At 41.2% G+C, this 22,608-nt stretch overlaps 2 protein-coding genes across 2 annotated transcripts in view; one reads left to right on the forward strand and one right to left on the reverse strand.

Moving 5' to 3' along the window:
- The window catches only part of SON (SON DNA and RNA binding protein), a 42,279-nt gene extending 25,536 nt beyond the window's left edge, over positions 1-16,743 (forward strand). The window contains exons 8-11 of the mRNA XM_074145071.1: positions 5,466-5,613; positions 9,606-9,674; positions 9,764-9,879; positions 10,425-16,743. Of these exons, the coding sequence (XP_074001172.1) occupies positions 5,466-5,613; positions 9,606-9,674; positions 9,764-9,879; positions 10,425-10,583 (492 nt within the window). The 3' untranslated portion in view covers positions 10,584-16,743. The remainder of the gene's footprint in view (positions 1-5,465; positions 5,614-9,605; positions 9,675-9,763; positions 9,880-10,424) is intronic.
- DONSON (DNA replication fork stabilization factor DONSON) lies at positions 16,104-22,493 on the reverse strand. The gene is made up of 10 exons (XM_074145082.1): positions 22,147-22,493; positions 21,670-21,750; positions 20,250-20,453; positions 19,707-19,885; positions 19,026-19,204; positions 18,804-18,927; positions 18,582-18,683; positions 17,675-17,873; positions 16,777-16,992; positions 16,104-16,485 (listed from the first exon to the last, which is right to left on the reverse strand). The coding sequence occupies exons 1-10, from the start codon at positions 22,426-22,428 to the stop codon at positions 16,348-16,350; spliced, it is 1,704 nt and encodes a 567-aa protein (XP_074001183.1). The 5' UTR covers positions 22,429-22,493; the 3' UTR covers positions 16,104-16,347.
- Positions 22,494-22,608: the final 115 nt, after the last annotated feature.

Here is a 22,608-nt window from a genome sequence, read left to right on the forward strand (position 1 = left end):
GCGCTGGCATTCCTCAGCTTGACTTCTTTTGCTCTTTCCAGGTTCCATATTCGCACGCACATTGCCATCAAACTCATGAGATGACAAGTAGTTACAGTCATGCGCCCTCTACAGAATGCATTAGGGGCTACACAAGACCTGTCCTGTTTCTTTTAGGAATGGTGGGGGCTGTGAAAACCTTCACAAAACTTAGGTTTGATGAACTTAATGTGGAGTCACCTCTTGTGGTTAGAGAATGATTCCACAGAAAGAAGTGCAGTAGGGATAATGGGTTATGAATGCATGTTATCTTTCTCAGTGCCGTGAATGCAAACCAACCATGAAATGCAAAGTACAGGTTGTATTTTACTTAGGTACTTGAAATTATGTAACTTAGTTCCTGTTAATTGTGCGATGTAGCAGTGAGAAGTCAGACTTGCACTCCTTTTTTTTGTCCTAAGAAAATGCATTTTAACATTTAAAAAAAAACCAACAAACCCTAGTATTTGTAAATTTTTCATCTGCTAGCAGGGCTGTGGAGTTTCTTGGGGTGTGTTGTGTGTGTAAATTAATGCACGTTTCTGACTGAAGGTGTTTACTGAAGGCATTTTGCTTGGGAGATTGCCATAAGAGGACTTGTGGACGTGCAGTGTTCAGCAGAAACAGAGGCCATGTCAGTTAGTTATTTGTATATCATTAAACAAAGAATTGGAACGTGTACAGACACTGTGCTTGACAGAGAACAACTAAACTGGATAGATGTAACAAAACAGAAGAGTGGTATCAGGAGGGGAAGAAAAAGTACTTGGGGAACTTGTTTGACAAGCGCTGTCTTCACTTTGCATTTCTTGGATTTCAGCTTTTTTTTTTTGTACTTTAAAAAGATTCTGGAGAGGTAATATGTACTCAAACCAAAATATGCCTGCAATTCCATTTTGGTCTTAATATAAGTTTTGAGGGAACTAGTTACTGAAGTGGTTAACGTTGACATACTTGAATGATCGACATACCAATTAGAAGTACGGCTTATTTTTCTAAGTAATATGCAAATTCGTGATGTTCATGCATAGGGCTCTGAGCAGTATTCATAAAGGAATTGTATGTTGTTAGGTTTCTTGTATCATTAAAACAGATCTATGAATGATACTATCTTTTTTTTTTGAAAAGTGGTTTCTGTTTCAGTTTATCATCATTGGTGTAATCAGTTCACAAATACGACTTATTTGTTCTGGAGGTTGCTTCTTTTTTTTTGTTTTTCCTTCCCTTTTTGCTTACAAAAAGTACATTGTGCTGCTGAATAAATGTCAAATCAGAGGAAGTGGTCAATTTTGTTTTTCCAGGCAAATTCTGTTGAGGTCTACTTACTCAGACTTTCCCAGACTCACCACTAGTTTCTGGATTTATCAGTTTAATTCTATAGCCTAAACTTTCTCTCCAAAACAAGATTTTTGCAACAGTTTATGTGCACGGAGTAATGCTTGGGATCTCTTTCATTCATTTGTGCTAAAGCATGACACACAATTTTACTGTGGCTGTAGAATGCTCTGCTTTGAGTAGCAAGTTCTGAAAAGTTGAAGTGTAACTTCCATTCTTCCCCAGTCATAGCAGATGAGTAAAACTCGCGCTAGCGATAGAGGTAAAACTGTCTTGTGATTGTCACTTGCACAAGAACTGCTGACCTTCTAACAAGGCCACTTATCAAAATACTTGTATTCCTATTGCCTTATGTGACACCATGAGCTTTCCTTGGAAATGAAGGCCACAGGGCAAGGCAGACCAACTGTATGTTAGTTATATTGGACCAGCGCTCTGTTCAGTCCTTAAATGTGTTGTGTTTTTTTTTTTTTTCCCAGCCATCCTCAGCTTGCTTTCTACTGATTGTATGCAAAAGCTGTGAACAAAAATCCTGAGGCTGATTGTGAGCGTAGTTTTTGTAAGGCATTTGATAGGATTCTTCAGAAAGGTATTCTTGTATTGAGGAAGGAATGTGGCTGCTACTAAAAGTGCCAGTTTATTTAATGGAAAATTCAGCTACTTTGCAAAACTTTTGCCAAAGATAGATACTTGTTCCTGGTACTTGGCTCGGAGAAATTCTTTGGAGTTAGTCTTAAAGTAATTTTTAAGACAGCCCGTTGTGCTATAGCTGAAACTGTCCACCTAATGCCTTTAAGGCTTTGTTGTCTTTTGCTTAATAAATTATTGTTCAAAAGAAATAAACCTTCCTTGTGACAGAGCTTACATTCTAGTGCCATGTCAGCATTGTAAGAAAGAATTGGTATATTCTTTTCAGAGAGCAGAAGTTGATGATGTATTTTAAGATCTCTCAAATAATTACCGCTTTAATATTTTAGATGTTGCGGCCCAAAGACGGCTGTTGCAGTTAAATGACAGTGACTGTCCAACTTGTATTGTCTTTTGGAAAAAAAACTGTAAAATCATCTTTCAGATGTGATATTTTTTGTGTCTGTTTAAGCTCTTAAATGTCAATTCAGGCATTCATGTCCCCCAGAATTTGTTGCCCAAACATAGCTTTAAAAGAGGAATAGTTTTCATTAAAATTACTAAAAAAAAACCTCTTAAGCGATCAGGTTCAGGTTTTACTCTGTAGCCTTCTATTTAAAGATAAAGTGTTGACCCAAGAACGTGGCTTATTTGTTGTCTCCATCTGCTGGCAGAATGGAAGTGTGCGTTATTTGGCTGTCCTTTAATGGAATTTAGAGATCAAAAAATGAGAAAAATGACACTAAATTTTCATGCAGTCTTACTCAAATTGAGATTAATGAATGAAAGAGAAGAACTATTTTGTAAATAATGAGTTAATTCTAACAACAGTAACCAAATACTTAGAAACCTGGGAGTTTATTGTATTACATACTCTTTAATTTGATATCCTCTGTATGGGCCAGATCTGCAAGGGTGCATAGCTGCTAAATAGTTTTGTGAGATGTGGCCTTTTATGATTTTTAAAAATGGAAAGAAATGTCTGTCTTGCTTCCCTGCTGTTGTTAAGGTTTGTACTATCTTTAAGTTTTCAAATGTAATTGCAAACACAGCGCTAGTTTTTACCCATACTCTGTTAAATCATGGGCTGAGTGAAGTTTTGTCTGTCATTTAAGTTGTAAAAGTAGTAGTTAGAGAATATAATTGTCCAGGTGACATTAGAGATTTATATTCAGTTTATTATACAAAAAAAAAACCAAACTGAAAGAAAAACTCTGTCCCCTGCTGCAGGCCTTCTTTGCTTCCTCTGTAAATGGAATCAAAGTAGGCTTCTCCTGGCTCCTTTCATAGTGGTACCAGAATTATTTTATTTAGCCTTTTAGTGTGATGCACAAGTGCAGCTATTCTGTAATGAAACAAAACTTCCATTTCTGATTCCTTGTTGTCTTGGTTCTGTTGTAAAGAGTCAGCATAGTGTAAAAAATTCCTACTAAAGTTATCAGATAGGATTCTGAATTCACACATTAGAAGAGGTGTTTTTAATAAACTGCACTTTGGAATCTAGAACTCTTCTTATTTCCAGTATTTGGAAATTGTTTAGGCTTTGGTAATTCCTATGTAGGAAATGGGGGCTTTGATTTTTTTTTTTTTTAACTACGAATAGCAGTATTTTGATTCTGGTTTCTCCTTTTTACACCACTCCTAACCCCTGGATTAGTACAGGTGTGATGAGAAAGCTGTGTAACATTAAAATGACCTCATCAAGAAATTGCACTCTTGTCATTTGTGAACTGAATACACGCTGGTGATAATGAAACAGATGTTTATATTGAAAATTCTATCATTGCAAAGCAGGTACAAAAGAGGAAACGGAACCCAGGGTGACATTGACTGGGGTTTGTATCATTCTCGGCATGGTTGCCCTTTTCTTATGAGAGGTTCCTGGAAAAGAGAGGGGAGGATGAAAATGGAAGTAAGTAAAAGCCATTCTAGGTGTATAGATTGAGGCAGTTCGTATCAAAGAAGCTGATTGTCTTTGTGTACACACACACACACACTGCATGGTCTGCACCGGTCAGAAAAAAGTTGAACTGGAGAGGTGCACTTGGCCTCTCTACTCTTCCATCAGAGCACTTTGTTATTAAATGCAGCATCCAGTTGCATGATTGATAGGTATTTACTGTTTAGTAGGTGAATATTTGGAGAACTCCTACCACAATCTTCAGCAATTTTTTTTTTTAAATTTTTTAAACACCATGTATAGCAGGGATTACACACGTGCATCATTAGTGTGTGTCAGTTGCCAATTTGAAATACCCTTAAAAATATATTATCATTAGTCTCTGCAAAAGTAAGAGTCTGATTTTGTTTACATACAAATCAAAACCGAGGACCTGTCAGTCCTTTGTCCAAATCTGGGAAACACTTACTTTTGCAAGCAGAGCTCAAAGGCAAAAAAACAACCCGAAAAACGTTCTATTAATTTGTTTTGATAGTAAGTAAAATTTTTACAAAAATACTAGGCATTGTATCATCTAACCTACTATGCAAAATAACTGATGGACTTATCAGTGCCAGTGTGTAAACTTGTATATTTTAAGGCAAGCAATTTTTTGCTGTGATGGAAATGATTGACTTACTTACTTGGGTCAGCGGGGGGGGCAGAAGAGAGATGATAGTTCACAGAATAACCTGTGAACTTTCACCCCTCTATATGGAAACTTGTTTCAGGGTCAAATCCTTGTAGCTGCCTTCTTGCCACGGTCAATGCCAGCCCTACTATTCACAACACTGCGGCCATCGAGGCCTAGGTACGTAAACATTTAAGGAGTTTTTACAGTTCTTTACATCAAAACAGATTTTTAAAATTTCTGTTTATAAGCTTTCACCATTTAACAAGTGTTATGTTAATGATGATTTGAAAGAATGTGAAGACTACTGCTGCTAAACTGTGTGGCTAAGCGCCTTTGTTTTCCTTTAAAAAAGAAAAGAAAAACCTGTATGTTTCATGTGGATTTTCAGAGTAGAACTCGAATGTGCAACTGCTGTATAATAAAATGGGGAAACTTTTTTTTTTTTTTTTACTATTTAAAATACGCCTAAACACTTATGTGAATGTCATTACTAAATGTGCTTGTATTTTGTTCAACAACTAGGTACTCTTGGCACACATGTTGCCAGTTAAACAGTTAACACTGCCTCCTTTCACAAGATGAGAAGAGATGCATTGGAACCAAAGTAGCGTGTTTAAAAATGGACGGTTATCATTTTATTAAATACATATGTCTGAAATGGGTCCCTTGCCACTTTTGGATTGCATTAGAATTTTCTTAAGTTGTTCTTTTTTGAAAATACTGATTTGTGTCTCGTGTGTCTGCGTGAATTCTGGTTTATACAAGATGTTAATGTATATAAAGCTAAGGTGTATTTTTTTTGACTTGAGTCTGTGAAAAGTTGTTAGAAACATTTTTTTGGAAGCTCCCACTTACTTTTTAAAATCCCAGCGCTAACTTTAGGACTTCTTTTACTTTTCTTTTTCTGGATAGGATCAGTTCTTAAGAGCAGCCCCTGTAACTGGAGGAATGGGAGCTCAACTGATGAGAAAAATGGGCTGGAGAGAAGGAGAAGGGCTTGGGAAAAACAAAGAAGGCAGCGTTGAGCCTATTATGGTCGATTTTAAGACAGATCGAAAAGGTAAGCCTTCTATAAATGTCTTCTGGCAGTAGAAACTTCTCATGTCTGTTTTGGAGATAGGCAAAGTAACTTTGAAGTAGTAAGCTTTTTCTGGGTACAGCTTCACTGTAAAAATTTAACAGAATGATGTAGATGATTTTGGTGCTAGTTTTTCAAGCCCTGGATTATGTATATAAGCTCTGTCCTTATGCCCGTGAACTCTTCCAGACATTCTTTAACTTGCCCTAACCTTCACCTTCCATTTTAAAATGCACTTCTCAGTGGTTCTTAAGTTTAGGGATATGCTTCTGTTGGACGTATGGAGCAGGCATGGACAGGGAAATGAATTGTGGAAAAGCCGTTGTTGTTGGTCTAGAGAAAGTGACTGAAGCAGGAATGGAGCAGGATAGAAGAGTGAATAGCTTGATCGGTTTTAAACTGGGGTGAAGGACAGAGGGGAGAGCTACAGACTTGAGTTACTGTTGCCTTTCAGCTGAAGTCCTGACACGAATAGATTGTCACACTGATGTTTTTAGGTCTTCCAAATGGATTCTGTTTCTTTTTTTGTCCATCCTCTCTCCCTGCTGTTCCATCTCCTAGATCGATCCTGCTGCAGGCACCTCTGCTCAACTAGGATGATGTTTCCCGAGATTGCTTTAGTAGTCTTTCCTCCTCTCCTTTATACAGCCCATGGCCACAGGTAGAGAACTGTGGCACTTGTCTCGTTGGATTAAAAAGAACTGTCCTTTTATTTACAGGCAGTGTGCTGTTGCTTAAGCTGGCAGCGTGGGTTTTATGATTGGCCATCTCACCAACATATTCAGCAGAAGTTCTGTTTTCAGAGTGAATGTTTATGAAAACTCTCCGTGTGAGATATTGATGCAGAATTTCAGCAGTCAGTATTTATGATTTAATTGTTCTATTATGCATGTTGCCAAAACAAACAATTCAACACTCACTGCAGGTGAACGAATTCTTAGGGTTGTTCTCCTAAATATTTTTTAAAAACTGGGACCCTTTAATATATGAAATAGATCACATCTAATATTAAAGCATGGAAATACATTGAGTTACGGGTTTGTGTTAGCTTTTGTCAGTGCTTATAATTGAGCACGGAAGAAAACAAAGCATCTAAATGCTGATGTTGTGAAGTTTATTTGCAGCAGTGCTGTTGGAGGAATTTTTAGGTGTCAAAATTGCTGCTCCTCAATACAGAGATAGTTCAAAACTGCTCAGGGGACCAAGCGAGCAGTGAAAATATAATTTAAACATTTAATTAAAGTCCAAAGAGGTAGAAAATGAGAAAGCAGGCCCACATTATGAAAATACCCATTGCTTGCTTTCTACATGCTAAAGACCTTCTAGCAGCGCAGTATGGTTTTATAAATAGAGAAGCGCAACAGACTCAAAGTATAGAACACGGTAATAACAGACATCTTCATTTTATACAAATAATGACCAAACTGCTTTTCAGCTGTGTTTCTTCATGTTGTCTTGTAAAGTTCTCACTGCTGGTACGAGTTCGTTCAGTTTAGCTTGATTAATATCAGAGGGAAGAAATTGAAAACAGTCTATTTCAGTTTAATTTTCTCAAGCAGGCTGCATGACACGGTGGTGGATTTTTGTGGTGAGAAGAGAAGAGTTAGCTCTCTTCACTGAGTTGCTTCCTCCTTGTCACGTCGCAGGGAAAAGGCAGTATTGCTGCCCAACCTGTGAACGCTTCAAACATTAAAATAATTTTGGTGGTACACAGCTGTGTTACAGCTCATTTCCAGCTCTAGAAGTGTACCCTGGGATCCTCATGCGGTTTCTGATATAAATTTCATTCGTGCCTGCAGAATTTTATACCCAAGTTTCAAGCATCAAGGCCTAATAAGGCCTGAGACAGGATCAGGTCCTCATTGTGCTGGAGGTTCTGTAGCAGATAATTCGCTCTTTCTGCTTTAGAAGGCTTGGTCTTCAATAACAATTAAAAACCTTAGATGGAGTTAAAGGATGCTTCTTCCTGGCATGTGTTAGATTCATCTGAAAATACTGATAACCTTAGTGACAGCCAAGCTTTGCTTTAATTTCATAGCTTTTAAATATTTTATTATTATCATGTATGCAATCTTACCTGATAACTCCCACAAAAAAAACCCTAAAGGTGTTGTGTGTTGATAAATAATAATCTTTAATGTGGAGCTAACAAAGTCTGTAATATAGGGAGACAACTTGCATTATGAAGAGGCAGCATGTTTCATGCATTGCAGAGAAGCAACTGAACTGAATTTGTGACGAGCAGCTGAACAGCTTCTTCAAACATTAGTGTTCTTTGATGCTTAAATGTACAAAAAGTCTTTTTTTTTTTTTTTTTTTTTTAAGTTCTGTGTAGAGGTTTAAAGAAAAATCAGAAATTTTTGAAAGGAGTCTGTCTTATTAACGAACCAACCCATTTTTGTTTCGTAAGGGTTTTTTAACACATTTTTAGAACTTATCCCCCAAATAAAATAGTGTTTCTAGATGCAGGAACACGCAGTTTGCTAAGGAGCTACTCAGTGGGCTGCACTAAGATGTGAACCAAAATGTTGTTTGCCTTTGCCATAGCTTTTTTTTTTTCCAGACTCTTGAGTGAGATCACTGACGTTTGTCTCACAGCATTGAAACCAAACCCTTCTTGGGCTTTGCTGTCAGCCGGTACGTTGTTGGTTGTCTGGGTTCCAAGAAGCTTGATCCATCAGCAGAGCTTGTGAGAGTCCATTACAGCTTCCTTGAAAATCTCTCTTGAGGGACGAGATGTGGAAGACAAGTGTCAGTGACTCAGAGTGAGGGAGACGCAGTATTAATGCGGAGAACGACAGGATAGGTTTTTTCTTTGGTGAAAATCTGTGGCTAGTTTGGATATAGAATTCGGTTAAGGAAAAAACCAAACAAAACTTCGTTTTGTTGATCGTTATCTCTGAGGGTTTCGTGCCACTTGAAAAGTCCCTACTTAGGAGCTGCATGAGTACTAGGATGAAAATCTGGTAAGGAGGGAAGGATGTTCTTTTAAAGCAAAACAAAACAAAATGCCAACCAAAAAAAAGCTGAAGGAACAGGAAGAAACTGGAAACAATTGCAGTGTCTCCCTGTCTTTATTCACCAAAGCCAGGAACAGAAACAAATTGAGGTAAGACGCCAAGTAATATTGAAGGATTGAAGTCCAAGAAATTCTGAAAAACCGGGCAGGTATTTTGTTCACTTGTATTTAAGGTCATGGCAAAATGAATGGAAAGAAACTTCACTTCATAAGCATGGCATGGTTAGTGGCATTTGATACGTTTTTGCTAATCGTTACATTTTATTTCTTACTCTTGTAAGATGTTAATAAAAATATTGGGCTTCTGTTCCACAGCGATTTCCATTGGAACCTTGTGCTCTTTGTTTTGACTTGGGGCCCAGTTGCATGCCTTTCTGCTACTTTATATTCAGATGTGATTGAAATCACAGTAATTGGGCTGTGAACTTGCATATAAAGGCTAGATATTTGAATAGCGTTAAACAAAGAGGGCACATATTACAAGAACACGCCGCTGTGTCATTCGTATAGAAGGACCTAGCAGGTACACCTTCTGCCATTTAATGGAAGTACTTCAAACGCTTTGTATGTTGGAGGCAAACTGTTGTTTGGATGTAGTGGATGTAGTGGATGGCTTTTGGGTCGCACAGAACACATACTTCCCTCTTCAGTGTTTCTCCGAAGGCGGCGTGGGAAACCAGGTTTTTCCTGAACTTGCGTAAGACTACTCAAAGTTTCCAGCTACCTGGCTTGTTCACAGTCCAGTCACTGGAGCAGTTGAGAAGAACGTTACGTGTAGTATGGAGGGGAAAAAAAAAAAAGTGCTGGATGAACAGGAGGTTTGAAAGACTTCTGAAAAGACAGTTGTGTGGTGTTTCCAGGTTTCATCTCCACTGATACGTGTTATTGCCTTACTGATGAGAATATGGAAGTCATGTGGGAATCATAAATGTAAACTTTATTGTGTTTTGTTTAGGGCTTGTTGCTGTGGGAGAGAAGGCACAAAAGAGATCTGGACATTATGTTGTGATGAAGGATCTTTCAGGTGAGATTCTTACTTGTCTAAAAACCAATCTCATTTAAAATGATTGTTTTGGTAGCAGCATTGAACTTCAAATACATTTTACCTTTAAGGTAAACATCCGGTTTCTGCGTTGATGGAGATCTGTAACAAAAGAAGATGGTCACCACCTGAATTTGTGTTGGTGGATGATAGTGGGCCTGATCATCGCAAACATTTTATCTTTAAGGTGCGTTTGAGTTTCCTTGTTTGCTGTTGGTTTCTCTATTAAAGGTGATGTAAATTCATGTTTATATTTGTATATAAACATATAAGCCACCCCAGGGGTGGCTGAGGGCTGCTAATTTCCAACTCCTGTTTCTGTGAAGGCCAGATCGGAGCTCTCAAGCACAGTAATATGTAAATCTGTGAAGAAACACACTATTCCACTTCTTACTAAAATTATTAATCTATGTGGTATCGTGTTCTTGCTGTTTACTTGCAGGTGTGGTGTTGAGCCTTACTGTTGTAAAGGTAGTGAGCAAGATCGAGTTATTCTTGTCCTTGAGTTGTCTTACGGTGTGGGCTTTCTTTGTCACGTAGTACCTTGTATTAGCAGTTACTGTTTGGAAATGACTGTGCTTACAGACCAGGCGTGGATTTTGTCTGCCCCTAAAGAGGAATTACATAGAGAATGTGCTTAAAGGAGCTGTGTATAGCGCTGCCTGGAAACAGAAGTGAAGAGGTGCTTTCTAACACTTTCTTTTTTTTTTCCTTCCCCTCTTCCACAAACAGGTGAGAGTCAATGGAAATGAATATAGGCCTACTTTTGCCAGCCTTAATAAGAAGCATGCTAAAGCCACAGCAGCAACTGCGGCTCTCCAAGCGATGGGACTTGTACCAAAGGAAAGCATGGTTAATACCACCATGTTTAGGAGTGCCTCACACCGCTAGATATTGTTTTTTATATTGACATTATTTCAGATAATTTTACTCTGCACAAAAATGGTATTTGCCCTTTCATGTTGTAAATACATTGGCAATTCCCACGTTGTAAAAACTGTACAGACACCTTCAGGTTTTTCTTTTGTACCATCCAAATGTATTTAAATCATACTTAGTTTTTGGTATGTTTATATTGTTTACATTAGTGATGTAATTATTTCTTAAATGACTAAATCAGACGACAGACTCTGGAGGCATCAGTAATCTAAACCCTTGTTTTAAAAACTCATGCAATTTCTCTTCAATACGGAATGTTAACACTTTCATACTGTTTTGTACTACGCTGCGGTTTTCCCTGGTCTCGGTAAAGCTACTCGTGCGCTTTTGCCGGCAGCTGGTAAAAGGTCGTGCGGCTTAACCTTAGTCTAGTCGAGGCTGGCGTGTACTGCTGGACAGATACTGGGCCAGTACCGTGACCCCCCGCCCCCGCCAGAGAGCGCCCGGCGGCAGCCCTGTTGTACAGCGTTAACGCCGCGGCTTCTCTCTCGGCGTTTTGGTTTTGGAAGTGGGGGGGGGGGTGGTGGTGTTTGAACTCGGTGGTGCACTGAGACTGGCCCTACAGCCCATACTCTAGGACATACCCGATTAGGCAAAAAGACTTGGCTTTTCAAAAAAGGGATGGCAGAAGGTCCAGCAATGGAACCCATGAGACTCGCGACGTAAAGGTGACTCTCCCTGCATGTTCTGAGAAAGGGAGATGGTGGAGTTGTCTATTCCAAACAAATTAACACGCTGCCTGATGTTGATTGTATGAATTTGTGGTTAATGTGAATTTTAAACTCTAACAAATCTACAACTGGATTCGGGGGGGGGGGGGGGGAGGGGATAGAATGATGCTTAAATTGTTGTACCCAACTTGGTCAATAAAGCAGCACAAGTTCATAATCTTAATCACTGGTCAGTAAACAGTAATTAAAATGTATGCCAAAACAACTTTTTGAAGAAACGCACAGTATAAAAAAAGACATTTGTATGGTTATGAAGGTTATCAACAGCTGTTAGGGTTGCAGAATCAGTTCTAGTCATTTTTGGTTTCTTTTGGACTATTACCAAATTAACTCCTTGGGCTTAAATTTTCCATAATGGTACTCTGCCCTTAAGGAGACAGCCTGATCCAGAGTTTTGGCAGTTTGACAAGGGAGAGGATGTAGAAAGCTTTTCCTCCTTCTTTCCTTTTTTTTTTTTTTTTCCTTTAATTTAAGAAGTATTAGTACTTTAGCTACGTGCACTTTGAATTGGAAAGGGCATTGTACACATCTTGCCAGATTTGTCCGAGTTAGGAGCAGATTGCCAGGGTTTACAGACTCCAGTAGTTCAGGTGCTTATTTCAGAAAGTCTTTTTGAGGTCTCTTTGTATTACATCTGCTGACCAGAGCTTCATCTGAGACAGGAACAAAAGAGAATTTATACGCAGTAAGGCTGTGCTCAGGCCTGATGTGAATGGCCTTTGCAATGGTAGCAGGACGATGGAGGTGAAGAATTACTAGCACCTCTTCTTCCACAAACTAAGGTGACTTTGCGTGTATTCTGTCAACTGTTACGGAACAAGGTGTCTGTCTTTGCCCTTTTAAAGGGACGAGGATCAATGTCTGATGTTGTGTACAGCAGAGAAATGGTATTTGGTTCTCCACCACACACTTGCGAGAAATGAAGCCCCTTATTAGTCTGTCAAAGCGCTCTAGAAATGCCTAAGTAAATCTTAATTTTCATGGACGTAGTTGTCTTTAATTAAACTTTTTTCCCTGTGGCTTCTCGCCTTCAGTTTCTGATTAAATATTTGAAGATCTCCTTGCCTCATTTGCTGAACTAGTTGGAAGGTGTGTATAAAAACCTATGTACAGCAATGGAAAGATCTACTCTGGGAGAACTGGGTGTTGTATCTGTCTTAGCTGAAGTCTGTCTTCTTGTTGTACAACTTCAAGTAATTAACTTGGGATGTGGGAGCAGATCCTAATCAGACTTTTGTTTAAAACTCTGGTTTTATAAAGCTAAAATATGAGAGATGTTGATCATTCTGTTTAGTCTGTGGTGTCCATGTCAGCGCTGGTTTCACAGCTGTACAGTGTCAAATCTGGGAAGGTACAATCTCTTGTTCTTTTTTTTTTGGGTCTGTATTCCCCATGTATAATGTAAAGATACAGGTTATCTCACGGCAGCAAGGAGCAGATGAAGTCAGTCCCATTGGAGACTCCACTAAAAAACACAACTGTTGAGGAAAGTTCTGGATTTCATGCCTTAAAGATGTGGTACCGTATGTGGATTTAACCTTTGGTCTTAAGGAAGACTTAAAAAAAAATAATTAAGGTCTGTAATGCCCTAATTATGACCGTTCTTGATTTTGAGATTTCTGTTTTAGTTTCATTCTTTGTTGTTTAGAATGATACATGAATCTAAAGCTAGTGCAGCGATGTGCTTCTGTTAAATTTGTAAATTTGAATTGGTTTGAGTGTCCTTTGCATGCAGGAATAGTTAAGTAGTGATATATTAAAAAGAACAACTAGGAAATGCTCTCTTGGAACCTGGTTATTTATGCAGCACTTTAGCTGTCTTAAAGGGGAACAGGCTGTGACTCCTGCCGAGGGACGACACAATCTCTTTGGCCGTTGGATTTCCTTTTCCTGCAGAATTACTTTCCCAGAAGTAATCTCGCTGAAAGCGCTTCTGACTTCCCTGTCACGTGAGGGAGAAGCACTTTGAAACGGGTGCCCGAGAACTCGTAGCCAGCTTCCACCAGAACAATTTCTTGGCAGTCTTCTAATTTGTAGATTTTAAATAGGACTGGAAGCGCAGAAGGGGGCTGGCGGCAGGAGCTCGGTGGCATCTCCTTAGAAATTTTAAAATTGCCTCTTAAAGCGCAAAAAACTACGTGAAGTCGTCTTCATCAACTGCTACAGTCTGTAGCTCTCCCAAACAAAATGATAGTTGTGATGAAAATTCACCCGTTTGGAAAGGTTAAATAAATAAATAAATAAATAAATCTTACTGCTCTACAAGCCTCTGGAATAATGATAGTATTTTATGGAAAACAAACCTTTAAGTAGAAGAGCAGCACAGTGGGTAGTGTAATGCTGTAGCTTTTGTAGGGAAAGTTGGTTGGAGCCAAGTGTGCTTCAAGACCAGCACTGAATCCCAGAGCTGTAAGCAGCTGGAATATGCTGCTGCAATAACAGGCAGAGCTGTGATTCACAACCACCAGGCAGTGTGTAGTACAAGGAGGAGCTACAGCTCGGCTAACAGCGCAAAGAATGCAATACAAGAATTTGGAGGTAAAATTTTGAAATCTAGACTACAAGAATGTAATTGCAATTCAATCTTTTTTTTTTTTTTTAATGACTGCAAGCTCTTAATTGGCATTGGTGTTTCCATAACTCTCACATGCTAGATGTGAAAACGCAAACTAGGAACTGAAGTTAGTGGTAATTATTATATATCCTAGCAACAGGTAGGCTCGAGTCCACATAATAACATGGTTATTGGCTCGATTAAAATTGCTTTCCCATAGAAGTACCTACAGAAGGGCTTTTTCCTATAGCTTTCAGTACCTTGTTCCATAGGCTACCACGCTCTGTAAGTCGGCCTGTTCCTCAAGCGCTGCCTCTTCCAGAACTGGGGCGGTGGGCTCTGAGGTCACAAACGGCTTTCGGAAGGGCTTGCCCCTGTGACAGCAGGGGAAGCTGCACCAAAGGCGGTCGCTGTGAGGATCGCTGTTGGTGACCTGTAGCCCGGGGCTAGGTGTTAGTTTACAGCAGAGGAGGCTGCGACTGACAGAGGCAGACAAGGCAGATAAAGTCGTTAACTGTTGTTCTCTTAAAAACTGACTGGAAATGAAAGTGGAGTCAACGCATTGGCTACTTTGGAAACCCAGTCTTCCGGTATTCCCCACGATACTGGATTTTCACGCTCAGTGTCAGATACTAATATCAAAAAGGAAGATTTCAGTAATTTGCTTCTGGATTAGTTCAAGAGAAAGGTAAAGATTAAAGAAGTTGGCTTGTACAACTCTGAACTCCACCAGAATTTGACATTATCAAAGCATTTAATATTCTCAGGTGCCTTGTTCCATCATAAGAGAGGGACTTTCCCTTTATCTAGGTTTTCTAGATGTTGTCTTGTTCAGTGTACCACCAGCCTGACAGTGGCATGCTATTTACCATAAAGTAACAAGTGTAAACGTTAAGCATCGCAGTGTAATTGTACACGTGCTGTATTCTTGGGGTAGGATACTTCACGTGGTGTCAACGTAAAGGAACTGAAAGGCGCAGGAAGCTTTCACCACGCCTCAATCCGCAGTAACTTCTTTACGTGCCCACTTGTTTAAGTTTACCGGTTGTTTCCTCAAGTAAGACCTGGCTACAGTTTAGCGTCACTGTTTCAGAATCACAGACGGATTCTGAGGTGAAGAACGGCAGTGGAGTAGTGGCTGACCATGCGGCATGAGCATTGCTTTCTTCTCCGTGCGAAATAAATACCAGTTGAATTAGGAATCTTGCTGGAGTGCACAAGCATGTGATGGTGCTCTATATATTGCTGTTCAGATGCAGTATTCTTTGCTGCAGGAAGCTGATCACCCAAGAAAGAGCTGTGTAAAAAGTGACATACATTAACAAGAACAGCTTTGCCTACTCTGCCTGAAGTGAGACAGACTGGATTAAACCCTGTTAATAGACCCTACTATTGCTATGAATTTAACAGGGCTGGATCAGCAGCCTCCTTGTAGTGACAGGACAAGGGGTAATGGTTTTAAATTGGAAGAGGGGAGATTTAGATTAGATATTAGGAGGAAATTCTTTACTGTAAGGGTGGTGAGGCACTGGAACAGGTTGCCCAGAGAAGTTGTGGATGCCCCATCCCTGGAAGTGTTTAAGGCCAGGCTGGATGGGGCTTTGAGCAACCTGGTCTAGTGGAGGTGTCCCTGCCCATGGCAGGGGGCTTGGAACTTGATGATCCTTAAGGTCCCTTCCAACTCTAACCATCCTATAATTCCTGCCGCCTCTCATTTTCTGTCTTCCATCAGGTGGCACAACTATTTCATTCCTCCAACTCGTTCTCATTCAGGTGATAGTTTGTACAAATGGTTTCTTAAACATCTAGCTCATTTTAACAGAAGTGTGGGTATGGGAATATCAGACAGCTACGCCGAGTAGTTCCGAGGTATCTTAAACCTTTTCATGTGATTCAGCTGCAGCCAGAACTCTGTGTCCATCTGACTTTGGTCTGTCTTTGTGGGGTTCAGAGCTGACTCTAAACCAAGAGGTACAGCTCTTGGTGTACACCAAGGTATAGCTATCAGTCAAGTTCATGGCAAGGTGCCATAAGCAGTCTTGGAAGGGCTTCGCCAAGAATTCCACCCATCCGAAATGGTTACGAGTTACCACAGAAATTCTGTACTTCAGAATTTGTAGTGCCTGAAGAATACACACCTTCCAGACGCAATTCAGACCAATAAAAGAAGATAATAATGTTTTTTTTCAAGTTTTATTTAAAAAAGGCTTTCTAAAATACAAAAGGAGATGCGCAAGGCCTTTTCTTTCATCCCCTTTAAAAGTCCTTCCAAGTGTTTTATGATGGGTGATGTGCAATAGTTGTCTGTAACGTGCAACTAGATTGTGTCCCTCCCAGTACCGCGTAGCTGCTGCCCACGTACACCCCAACGAAGTATTACAGCAACTGCGCACCAGAGAGCGTTCTTTTCCATGAGATAGAATTAGCGTACCTAGGACTTCCAGGTATAGGCATAATCTTTCATTTCCAGGAAGCGGATGGAAGATTTTCCCAGTGTTGGGCACTGACTCAGTTGATCCAAAGTCTTAGGATGCAGTCCACACCCAGTGAGATCTTTGCATATGGTTTCCTGCAGAAATTCACACGAAGAAGAGAGACATGGAATAGGTGTTTCTGTTTGAAATACCTGTAGTTCTTAATGTCCGTTTGTGTACCTCTGGGGAACTCCTGAGGAGTTAGGTTTCCAATTAATTCAATTGCTGAGGGAATGAGAAGCCGGGAGGAGTGCCAGGTGGTGATCACAAGTTAACTGGGTGTAAACCCGTGCGTTAAGGGAAAATTTTGTGTCACTCAGTGTCTTGTGGTTTGTAATAAAGATACTATTCCTAACAGGAAAGACCGTCTCTGCTAGTCTCCTTACCTTATTTAAGGCAGGCCTTGCAGCGTTGAGATCAGTGTTAAACACAGCAGTTGGCTCATGTGTGTACAGTACAGCGGAGAACGCTCCCCTCTGTGCAGCCTGGAGCAGCATGGTCAGGGCGTGCAGGGAATGAGGCATGACAGGGCCTACGACCTCCAAACTGAAGATATCCTCGTATGCCAAGTGGACCCTGGCTTTGGCATTTATACTTCGAGCCTGAAGACAAGACCACAGAGGATTAGTTTTTGACAACGAAATCAGGTCCTGATTTTCATTTACTTCAATACTGCAGTGCCACGGTCCTGTTAAGAGTTCATAATGCTTTTCAGTATTGTCAACTTACTGTTCCGTACATGAGCATTACGATGGTTTTACCATCTTTGTAACAACTCCTAAGATGTACCAACTGTGAGACGCAGGAATGCTATAAAGTATTGAGAAAGTGAACTGCAGAAAAACAGTGCGATCGCCTTCTCTGGTTGAAGACAACTGCACAACCTGTATTAACAGCATAGCCTTTAGTACCCACCACGTCCTTACAGTAACAGATGGCGAGCTGTGGTTCCAAGGCTGCCTTGTTGCAAGCAGCTGTGATAGTTTGAGACCCTGTAAGATCTCAGGAGAATCTCTTAAGAACCATTTCTGCATCTGGGAAGTCTGCGTAACCTCTTATTTATCAGGATGTGAAGAATGGAAACACTGAGATTTCAGTTTAGCAGCACAGATCTATGTGGATAGAAATGTTTTTAGGAGGCAGTCTGTATGACAGTCAAAATTGCTATAGCAACAAAAACTACCCGGCGGTACCCGAGGGAAACTATACAAAGTCAGTGTCTAATTTATTGGGTGAAGAAACAACTTCCTTTTCTTAGAAAACAGAGTCGGTCGCATTACTTACTTTGAGCGTTTGCATTGTTCCACCTCGGAAAGCAACAGGGGACAACAGAGTTGGTGGGAGCCCTGCTTGTGGACCTGCAACAGCCACGAGGCTCTTACAGTTTATCAGGAAGTTCAGCAAGGTGAATGTGTTTGTTCCTTTCACCAATGCAAGGGACTCGGGTTTGTGATCCATCTGCACCTCGTGCTTCTCCTTACGACTGTATTGACTGGAGTCAAAGGAAAACCGTGAGGAAGTGAAAAGCATCAGTGTGCCAAAGGAAGAATCAGAGCAGTGCAAACGCCAGGAGGAACCCCTCCATCCCCTTCTGACCGAGTCATTTAAATAAACAAAACCAAAAAACCCACCAAGTTTTACACTGATTCAGATTTGTTCTTCAAATATTAAGCAGTATCTTAAACCTGACTTCTGATTTCATTATTAAAAACCTCAGGTGCAAGTGCAAACCCCAAGTGCAAAAGGAACCAGAGGAAGACAGAGGCAATCAGTCCCTCTGAAACACAGACAGGTTGTCCGCATCAGCTGTTCTTTTCTACAGCTGTGTCCCTACTACGCCACACTCTTCCAAGTGTAAACCTCGCCTAAGTGAACATACACCCTTGTCTTTCAAAAAATAGTAATAAAAAAGATCTGAGTCTTTCCAGTGAACCTCTATGTGAGGTGGCAATCAGTTTGTGACCTAACAGATCTTACGAAGTTACATAAACAATTCACAGCGGCTTTTCCTTCAAGAAGAAAAGCATCTAGAAATACTTGTCATAAAGAAACTCAAAAAGACATGCAGACTGTCTTAATGTGCAGTGATGTGAGGATTAATATTTGAAAGTAAGTTCTCAAAAGCTTTGATAAAACTATACCACAAAAAGATAACATCTGCACGGTTCTCTGCCGTGCAAAGAAAGGATACAGTTTAATAGAAATAGTATCTGGTTTCTTAACTTTGTCTTGGACTCCCATCTCCTCAAGCCAAGAGAAACTTTCATCATCATCATCGCTTGGAGCTGGTTCCCTGGGAAACACAGAATCAGTGTTAGGAGGGCAATACTTCCAATGAAATTTTTCCAAATGGGATGTGCAGGAGTATGCAGACACCCTTGAATTCTAGCATTGTACAAGGCTTATTACATACTCTCCATCTTCCAGGCTGTTGCCCACTTTGAGGCTGTTGGCAACTTCGGTTTCCAAATTCCCTTCAGAGTTTTTCTGTTTCCTGGTTCTACGTTCTTCTACCAAAGGTAAAGAAAACTCTATGCCTTGAACAGAGGAGGAAAGGAAGCAATGAATGGTTTTGTAACACGGCTAATGCACTTTATCGGTTATTCAAATCCTAGTTGGACTGTTTTCACCGTACCTTCACTTCTCATGGCTTCCCTTAAACCTCTCGTTGTGGGAGAAATTACAGCTGTGATAACATCACTTCCCGCAAGACCAGCTGCACGGAACAGGACGGTAAACTGGTATGTACATACATAGAAGTAGGGACACAGTTTGGCTTTGAGCAGATTGTACAGAGAAGTAAAGCTGACAGACCTGCAAATTCGAATAAAACAACTCTGTAACTGAAGTTAATTCTTTGCTATCGACACATCAAATTGGATCTGGCTGGGTGTTAGCGATGTGTACTCTGCACAAGTTTGAGAGCATACTGAACGATCAGCCAGATTTTCGGATGTGCTCAACATCTAGGAAGCTGCACTCCTCTGTAATGCAGCCTGTTGGAGAGTACTACGCTCTTCCAGGACACTTGCTTTCTAGCATGTGGGTTTACATGAAGCATCAAAGGCAACCTGCTAACAGGATTTATGGAATTCTACCTAAATCAACAATTAGGATTGGAGAGGGGCATTTAACACAAGAAGGCAGCTTTAGTCTTATATTTCCTTAACCTGGTCCTCAAAATAATAAGCATTCTAGCTGACAGAAAAAATAAAATAAAAAAAGCTTTCTCATAAAACCGGAAAGAACTTGCACGTTAACTCAAATCCTATTGTCTTAATCTTACTAAATACATTAGTTGTTTGGTTCCACTTACCAGTCACTCATGAGCACTTGTTGCAAGGCTTCGTCCTGTGACCAAGGAGTAGCCTTTCCAACTATTTTTCTATCTGCTCCAATCCGAGGGAACAGCTGCAGCCATGGCAGTGAAGGGTGAAGCCAGTACACGAGGCTTTGCTGAAAGGCACAACGCAGTTCTGTCGACAGCTTTGGTTCCTAGATATCAAAAAGCATTTTATGAGGACAGGAATGCTTTACTTAAGGCAGCATTGCGAGTGATGGATTAAAAAAATATTACGTTAGATACTAAAGAAAAGAATCCTGGGCTGTGAGTAAGGCAGACCGCAAAAAGACAGACAGCAACTGGCAACTGCTCCACAGCTGAAGTTAAATCACCACTTACTTACCACTGTTTACCACTATAGATACCAACCATGGATGGGGTTAGAGGAATAGTCTAAATGAGACTTATTCTTAACGCAAGACCAAACCAAAACAGAATCCAAGCCTTCACTGTCAGCATGTTTAAGGAAAGGTGCAAAGGTATGTTCTCCTTTCTAAAGCCGGAGTTCGGTATTACCTGTATGCGCTCTGGCAAGTTTGTTTCTGTAGCTCTACAATGCTGAACAAATCCCTGAGCTTCCTCTTGCGCTTTTAAGTGTTCTGCCCAGGTAAAAGGTTGGGAAGACATAAATAGAAGTCGTGTTTTAAGACTCCAGTCTGCAGGAAATTCGTGTCTTGGTGAGGAGGGAACTTCAGGTACAGCAACAGGCAAATGAAGGTCCTTACAAAACAGAAATAGCATCAGTTAACCCACAGAAAATTTTAAAAAAAAAACAACCCTACGTAGCTACCTATTTATATTTTAGCATGGTTAGGTCTCCTCCCATGTCCATGTAATATAACTTTCTTGTCAGGCAAGCAGATACTGGACTACAACTATTAGATGTAACATCTTGAGTTCAGTAGCCTATAAAAAGAGAAGTTGAACTTGTTGTCTCCTGCGTGTTTTTGTCCAATTCAGTGCAACACCAAAAATGCGTCGCTCATTTTGATCCTAAGGAAGTACTTGCATTAAATTAAGCGACAAACTTAAAAAAAGCTTTTGCAGACAGACTTTCTGGATTTCAAGTTACACCAAATTTGACTGTTCATAGGGTAGCCAGGTACTCAACTGATTATTTTTAGCCAGTAACAAGTTCTAATAGAAATACGGCATTATATTGTTTATAAAAGAGCAGAAGAGGGTTTTCATTCACAGAAATGTTTCCAGAAGTCATAAAGTAGGAACAGATAAAAGCACGAACAAGTCAAAAAAATAAAACTTAGCCTGAAGTTTATGAAGACAAGAATTTCCATGCTGAAACAGCATTTCATTTCATCCTCTCTTGGGGATTGTAATGTCAGATGCTTCCTAGAGGATCAAAAAAAAAAGCCCACTGGGGAGCTCTAGGACAGTTTGCATTCTTTGAGAGGTCACTTTTCTATTCTGCTAAGTTAGTCTGAACTTAAGTTTCTAAACCTGTAACAACACTAGACACTATCTACTTGAAACTCTCTTTCAAGGACTGGTTTTCAGGTAATGTCTCTTTCCTAGATGTCTGGTGAAGTCGTGTTTATTCCCTTTCTGCAGCTAAGTAAAAGGCTGCAGAGGATATACCACTTTGAAGAAGATCCTTATCTCAAAAAACATAAACCTAAAAACCTGGAGAATTACGGTCAACATGGTAATAAAACTGGAAGACAACAACCTCTGTCAACTAGAACAATGACAGTAGTGATATCAGGGAGAAGGCTGCCTTTTAAAAGACTGTCACCATAACAGTAAACTTCAGGGCAATATAAGAAATTTTCTTGAACAGACATTTTAGTACATCATCTTAGACAGAAATGGACCATCAGATACTCAGTTAAACGGTTTCAGTCTTTTTTTTTTTTTTTTTTTCTGTGAACTGAGAACAGCTGGAAACATTTCAGAAGCAGTATGCACAGCTTCCTACATCGGTTAGGGCGAGGATGCTGGTTCTTTCAGAGGGCTCTGCTCTCCTGGTGGGCTTATCTTCACAAACGGACTCTAAAAGCTGAATAAAAAAAAGGAGTGTAAGACGCAGCACAACATAAGAACCAGATTAATAAATTTAAAAAAATGCCCCTAGCAATTAGATTTTAAGTGATACTAAGCAGGTATATGCTGCAAGTATCCACTCTTTGGTAGGACCAAAAGGCGCCTATATATATATATATACACGAGGTGCAATAGTTTGTTTTCAATCTATACACAAAGCTAGGGCAAGGCCAGGCCTGGGGGCTGGCTTCTTCAGGGGGAGCGGGCTCCGGGCCGGGGCCTCCGCGCCCAGCTGAGGGCGATGGCCGCCGGGGCCCAGGCCCTTCCCCCTCCTCCCCTCGCCCCACCGGCCCCACTCCGCCAGGGGGTGCGACCCCCTCCCGCCCGCCGCGGGGCCGGGGCTCGGCCCTACCTGCCAGAAGGGCGCTGCCGAGGGGGACCCGCCCGCCGGTGGCGGAGGCGGCCGCTGACCCCGCTCCCGCGGCTGTAGGGTGCCGGCCGCCCGCGGCGCGTTGTCCAGGCTGGAGAAGGGGTTGCGGCGGGCGGGCGCGGAGGCGGCCGGCGGGGCCGCGCCGCAGGGCAGGGGAGCGGCGGTGGCGGCTTCGCTCCTCCGCAGCCGTTTTCGCTTCAGCCGCAGCGTCGCCGGCGGCTTCTTGAAGCCGGGCGAGTAGCCGGGCACGGGGGAGGCGGCCATGGCCAAGCGGGAGCTGCTGTCCTGGCTTGGCGCGAAGAGGGGCAAGCTCCGCCCCTGGGCGGCGCTGAGGGAGGGAAGGCGGCGGCCGCCGCCATTTCCCCCGTCCCCCGGAGGGCGGCGGGGACCGGGGGAGGCGCCTCGGAGCTCCTGCCGTCACCCCTTTCCGGGCTCCCCCAGCCC

This window comes from Numenius arquata, chromosome 1 (genome assembly GCF_964106895.1).
Source record: "Numenius arquata chromosome 1, bNumArq3.hap1.1, whole genome shotgun sequence".
Taxonomy (NCBI): domain Eukaryota; kingdom Metazoa; phylum Chordata; class Aves; order Charadriiformes; family Scolopacidae; genus Numenius; species Numenius arquata.

What these genes read in the sequence shown, in the direction of transcription:
- DONSON (XM_074145082.1), bottom strand. Translation starts at nt 22,428, where the DNA reads ATGGCCGCCTCCCCCGTGCCCGGCTACTCGCCCGGCTTCAAGAAGCCG. An exon ending in GGAAGCCATGAGAAGTGAAG is followed by an intron (nt 18,928 to 19,025) that starts GTACGGTGAAAA and finishes CCTCTGTTCAAG; the next exon opens with GCATAGAGTTTTCTTTACCT. An exon ending in GATACTATTTCTATTAAACT is followed by an intron (nt 17,874 to 18,581) that starts GTATCCTTTCTT and finishes CAGTCAATACAG; the next exon opens with TCGTAAGGAGAAGCACGAGG.